Below are 6532 nucleotides of genomic sequence, written 5' to 3' on the forward strand. Positions count from 1 at the left end.
GACCACCGCTCCCCCCCCCCCCCCGCCGCCTGCTTTGGAAGCGTTATCACTGTATTGGTGTCTCAGCAGTACATTTCAGCCTAACAGAAGTGAGTGGGTTGTGAGGAACACGCTCTCCTCTGTAGGATGCATTATTCTTCGAAACTTCATTTGAGCCAGTGGATTCAACGTGCAGTGCCAGCAGCACAGTTCTCAGGTGCCTTGGGATTCTGGGAGCTGCGCTGCAAACAATTTATGGGATTTTTTTAAAAACACTGCCTGAAATCAAAGGTATAACATCCTCAGCTCTGTATTAGGAGGCTGCAGGGTAACAAGGGGTTACAAAACCCATTCAAGAGAACTGATCTTCAAATTCTAAACAAGACTTCTTTGAGCAGCTCCGCTCTCGTGTAAATAGGAACACAACCTCCAGGCCTACCTTTGCGAAGTTTTGATCCAGATGCAAGGCATTTTGTCTAAAGGAAAAAGCGACATATTTAATATGGAAGCCAGCACAGGCAGAACTGTAATTACTGATCCCAGAGCAGCAAAGTGAGATTACAGCAGTCTCACCCACCACTTCAAAGCTCCTGCATCAGAGACTACATCACCTCCCCCTGATATTTTGTCTCCCGAGTTACCTAAAGTTACTTTAAATACAATATACAGGCTGCCACTCTCTGATTTTATGCCCTACCCCCTCACTGACCTCTCCAATGCATTGAAAAATACTTCAGAAAGCCAGCATACTAGCTGCGCATGATCTTCATGTTACCCTTAGTCCTTACAAGGCAAAAATCATTATTAGCTGTGCTACAGATGAGGTTGATAACTAACGGCTGCCTCATTCTCTTCTGCTTTTACCCTCAGTTTATAAAAGGAAAAAATCTTTGAATTTTGACATCTCCATCAATAAAGAGAAGCACCAGATTGCCCGGTGTTGGATGAAAACCTAGGAAATCACCCTGCTTACAAGCCCAGCAGCACCAGAGGAGCTAGAAGGCCTGCTCAGAGCTACTGAGGGCTCTTCAGCACCTCAAACCGGGCTGGAGTTAGGTCATTTACCTCTGTCTTCTGGCAACGTTTCCTTGCTCCCGAGACAGCACGCAGCAGCTGTTGAGCATATGACAACATTTCTGCACAGGAGGGATGTCAAAGAGCCATAGCTCAACAAGAGAAGGTGAGCCATTCCCCTCCACTGACTGCAGCACGAGTATAACTCCCCATCAGCACGGGGGAAAAGCACACAGCACCTGGGCCTGCCATTGCCTGGCAGAGCATCACCACTACACAGTTAATTTGCCCAAGAAGCAGCCAAGAAAGAGTGCTTTGAGGAATGGCACCCCATTTTGCTCTTTAGCAGAGTTGGAGAAAGGCTTCAAGTCTCTACAGAAATGAGACACTGTTAGGAATTTTGCAGTGCGCAGACCAGACCCTGACATTTGAAAGCCTGACAGGCTTGCGACTCCGCTGCAGATCAGCAGGGCTGGCTGCTCAGGAACGTGTACTAGCGGCGGCTGCCTCCATCATGCATGCAGACAGGCTCAGCCATGGCTGTATGTCACTGTCATTGGACACTCGGGAACCTTTTACTCCAGACCTATTATTAGAATCCAAGTTTCACCATCTGTCTTTCCCGTCACCCCCTCCCCATTCATCATGGAGATGGGAAGCGCCTTCCAGCACAGGTCCTCAAACATCAGCACTTCCTAATTAAGAACGACCAAATCCTGCCATTATCATGATCCGTGCTTCCAGGTCAATTAGTAAAAATGGTCTTTTTGGAACAAATTAATGTGCTGACCAAGCTATTAACATTTTCTAATATTACAGCTTCAGTATATTACAAGATACTCAGTGTTTGCTATTGTTCTACATATACACAAGAAATCTGGTTTTTGAAGGGCAGGCCTAGATAGCCGTGGCCAGGACAGCATCAGTCAAGTACCGGGTAGTGCTTGTAATTTCTTCCTTCTCCTGTACCACACTCACTACATCAGTTCTGCTCCACCTGTCTCAAAAAATCACTAATTACAAACAGCTAAATTTCAGCTTACAGAGAAGGATACCATCCACATGCAAGATCTGGACTCCCCACAGGCGAGCGTTGGCGAGGATACTGCTGCCACTGCAGGTGTCCTGTACAAACAGAGAGGTTTGGCAAGGTACAGCTCAGAGTAGAGATGGCTGCCTGAGCACGTGCAGCTCTAGATCTAGTTTGGAGAGATTCGCCTGTTGCCCGATTGACAGACCACTGTATAGCTGTCATTAAAATCAGAGCACAGCAGAAAAGGTTTGAACTCATGCTTTATCTACCCCAAATTAACAGTAGCATCTAGGTCAATTTTTTAATCCCTGCTATAGCATGAACTTCTAAGTGGGCACTGAGATTCTTCTGGCCACTTGTGATATCAGTGAAAGGACTGCAGGGGAGCCTTTTGCCCCAGCTATGTGGCTTTAATGCTTTCTAGGCTAAAAGTTAATCTAACAAAGGGTCTTGTGTTAATAATTCTTTTGTGTTGAGCACCCAGATCACTGGGACAGGCTGTAGAAGTACTTAACATGGACAGATGACATGGCTCTGAAGAGCAGTGCTGGCTCTGCACTGCTTGGCTGTACTTTGGATACCCAGCTAAAGAAAAGTCCATCCCCATGCTGCTCACCTGATTCTTCATGGCCTTCTGCAGCAGTTCCTTCCCTCTGCTGATCAGAGCCTGCAGAGAAAGAAGCCAAGTACTACATTAGAGCAAAGAGCTATCAGGTAGTGGCAAGCTGAGGACAGCACAGCTCTCCAGTAACAGTGATTTCTAGCAATACCCGGCTCTCTGCTGGGGAGCAGAGTCTGGCCAAGACTTCAGCTCAAAGGCAGCATGGATGGGCATTTCCAGGGAATGCAAACCGCAGAGGCGTCCATTAGGTCTACACTAAGCAGCTGTTGGCTTTTATTGAACAGCAGTGAATGCTCCAGAGCAAGCCAAGAGGAAGCAGCAACTTAGCTCAGAAACTCTGCTTGCTGCATCCTGACATGCTGGCAGGGGTTAGGAACATCCTCGCTAGCCCTTCTTGGGAACAGAATCTCATTTGCAAGCCAATGATTTCAGCAAGTAGGTTAAGCTCTTTGTAGGACAAATGGATAGTGCTGTGAGCAAGGACAGGGGAACAAATACCATGAGTGAGCGAAACCTCTGACATCGGCCCAGGCTTCCCACCTGCTGGCGGTCCAGATCCAGCCGGCAGAGATGCCCGTGGCCTAGACTGGGGCAGCAGGCTCTCCCCACAGCCACAGCTCCCAGCAGACACCAGTGTTCAATACAGGATGCTGGAGCTTTGGCCACAAGCAGTACTGACCAGAAACCCAGCTCCGGCAGGGTGAATAGGACCTAGAGAAATCCCTACTTGCAAGCTGCCCTTGTAGATTGTCTCCCAGGTTACAATGGTCTTGCCCTACCAGTGTCTGTGAGCACACATCCAGAGCCCACAGTGGTTTTATCTTGTCTACATTTCCCTGGCTTTTCTAGACACACCTCTGCATCAGGACAAGATTGCCTGTTCTGTTGGGAAGCCAGCCAAGCCCTCTATTTCCTCTATCATTTGAGTAGATACTCTTTGATTACTAGCTCAAAGCCACGATATGCACATTTGAGTGGATAACGACACACAGACATGAGGAGCATCTGTATGAACGCGAATGGCCAGACCACGGGAAAATAACCCACGATGTATGTGCTCAGGGCAGGAACAACTCTGCCTTCCAACACTGGTCTCAGGTTCTACTCTATATATCCCTTGGGTCAAACTTTGAGGTGGCCTAAACCTTTATAGCTCTTACAGTGTCTGGCGGCTTCTGGTGAGGTCTGCTGTGGTTCCCTTTGGAGGTAGAAGGCATTGGGCTCGTGGCTTTTGCATCCTCTGAAGTTATGTTGCTCCACTTCTCAATCTGAGACCTAGCTTTGCTTTTTTGTTTGGCTTCTTTGCTGCTGGAAACCACGTAGTTGACTTCTTTGCTTAGGAAGCTTTCAGTGACCTGCAGCGAGAGACAGAACAGAGCAGCTCTGAAACCATCCAACAACTCTGAGCTGAAAGAGTCCTGCTAAGCAAGAACTACTGCCTTTAGCTTAATCCCATGCACAGGTAAGGGGCAGCTGAAATTACTCATCTCTCCAAGTAGTTCCTTCTTCCAGTCCTTACTGCTGTCTCACAGAAGGAGAGGAGATCCTACAACATGCAGAGAGCACACACCCTCGAGCTACACTGCAAATAATCACTAGAACCATCAGATTGAGACTTCCACGATGCTGTCTACCATTATCTACTCAAACAAAGGTTTCAGAAAGGAAAGCATTAGGTGAGAAAACAGCCCTGGATGTCATGCATCAGCGTGGAAGAGCTCTGTTCTCAGGAGAACTGGACACATTTGAGCAAAATAAAGTAGAATGTGAACAGCCGGGGCACACAGCTCCACACAGAACAGGACAGCAGGGAACTAGAAAACCAAAATACACAGACAGAGGCCTTTGCACAGAAGCTAGAAGTCTGAGGAAGAGGTAGAAACCCAAAATTTGGGATACAAACAGTAGGCTTACTAGAAACTCAGCAGAAGGCAGACAGCCACGGGGCACTAATGCACAGATATGAAGCCCACAGGCAGACAAGGATCTGAGCAGTCTGAAATGGCAGCTGCTGAACAAGCCCGTTCTGCTGCATTACAGAGTCTCTGTGGATTGAGATCCTGGACCCACCTGTGTGAAGTGCCGCAGGTGACACTGCAGGCTGCCTTGCAACAGTGACTCACATTACGGGAGACAAAGGGGGCTGCGCAAAGCACAGAAGAGAGCAAATCAAGATCTCCCTGTCTAAATAATGCTCTGTTGCCAGCCCTATGTCAAGGCTAAGCTCTGGTCACCACATACAAGTCCAAGGCCATAAGATGCTCTTCATGTGGTCCTGAGCAATGCACAGGGCCTGGGCATTACTGTTGAAAAGCTGGTCTTCAGATGCTGGCCACAGTGCCCTTGAATTCAGTACCTCCACAGAAAGAAGAAGAATAAGAACTCCACTCCTAGTGGAGTTCTTATTCAGTGTTTATATAATGTCTTATGTAGCATCTTATATAGTGTTTCAGAGAAGAGAATTGACCCGGGATGATGCCCAATAAGAAGCTAGAGGGACAGCCAAAGGGCTAAAATTATTTCCAAGTAGTGTGGCAGCTACATAGAGAAATAACTGACCACTGGGAGTAAGCATTTTTCAGACTTGAAGATGCACAGCTAAACAAGAGATGCTACAAGAAGGAGAGTGTCCCCGAGTGTTGATGCCACATCCAGGGGAGGACAGAAAGAAATCAGCAAGTTCAGCATGAAGGAGTGATTAAAGAAAAGGGAAGAAAGCACAAGCCAGCTTCCCCCCGCATCTCTACAGCCAACACACAATCCTGGTGACAGAGGTACAGCAGTGACAAGATCTAAATAAAGATTTTACACCTGTGCATAGCACTGAAGGATTTAAGGAAGCTTTGGGTGCACATGAAAAATCCACCTCAAACAGAGACATTAAACAATCTGAAAACAAATAGTAACGACTATTAGGACCAAACTGCACTTAAGAGTCATAAGGAAACTGAAAGATGAAACAGATGAACAAGCAGCTGGGCACAGCCCCATCCTCAGTTCCAGCTGAAGCGATACTGCTTTTTGAAGGGTCTTGGGAGAGGGTATAAGGAATTGGTGAGCAATATCAGCACCAAGGAAATCTGGAGCAGCCACAAAGAACACCATACGGATCCATCCAAACAACAGCTTCACAGGGGGAAGGGCCCAGATGGCTTTTCTGGAAAAGCCATGAGAAAAGCACACAGACATGTGACAGAAGACTTGGCTGGCGTTACCCTATGTTGAATTCCAGGAAACGTTTGAAAGTCCCACAACTTCCCTAAAAAATTAAGCTTCCACAGGCTGTTGTGAGGGATGAGGGGGAACCAGGCAACCAGTTACCACTGACCAGAAGGTGGTCCCCATGACCAGGCAACCAGTTACCAGTGCCTGGAGGATGCTCCCATCACCATGTAACCAGTTAGCATCTACCAGAAGGCGCTACCCATCACCATACACCCAGTTACCACCACCCGGAAGGTGCTCCCATGGGCAGGCAACCAGTTGCCACCATCCAGAAGATGCCATCAGGACTGGGCAACCAGTTGCCATGGCCCAAGAGGCAGGAGCAAGCAGGCAGCTGTTTTCAAGTAATTTTCGGGCAGTTTTCCTCCCAGCTGGCCACAGGCAGACCAGGGCTGGCCCACGCTGCCCAGCGCCCCAGGAAGGGTCTGGAAAGAGCCGGGAGCGAGGGAATGGAAGCAGCAGGCGGGGTTGGGCAGTGTCCTTCCCCGGCCGTGAGGCGAGGCCCACTGGGGACCGGGGAGGGGAGCCGGGCGGTGCATCACGATATCAAATCAACACGGGGAACAACCAAGAAAATAAGGAAAGCATGAAAAAAAGAGCAGACAGAGAAGCGGAGCGAGAAGAGAGGCTGGGCAGCCTCAGCCCCCGGTCACCCCCGG

The 6532-nt window shown here is 48.5% G+C and overlaps 1 protein-coding gene across 1 annotated transcript in view; it reads right to left on the minus strand.

Annotated features, from left to right (window-relative positions):
- The window catches only part of DBF4B (DBF4 zinc finger B), a 12737-nt gene extending 8739 nt beyond the window's left edge, over positions 1–3998 (minus strand). The window contains exons 1-5 of the mRNA XM_035893996.1: positions 3809–3998; positions 2643–2693; positions 2049–2118; positions 1045–1115; positions 419–455 (exon numbers count right to left, since the gene is read on the minus strand). Coding sequence (XP_035749889.1) covers positions 419–455; positions 1045–1115; positions 2049–2118; positions 2643–2693; positions 3809–3865 — 286 coding nt within the window. The 5' untranslated portion in view covers positions 3866–3998. The remainder of the gene's footprint in view (positions 1–418; positions 456–1044; positions 1116–2048; positions 2119–2642; positions 2694–3808) is intronic.
- Between the last annotated feature and the right edge of the window lie 2534 nt (positions 3999–6532).

The sequence above is a fragment of the Egretta garzetta genome, unplaced genomic scaffold, assembly GCF_000687185.1.
Source record: "Egretta garzetta isolate BGI_Z169 unplaced genomic scaffold, ASM68718v1 scaffold745, whole genome shotgun sequence".
Taxonomy (NCBI): domain Eukaryota; kingdom Metazoa; phylum Chordata; class Aves; order Pelecaniformes; family Ardeidae; genus Egretta; species Egretta garzetta.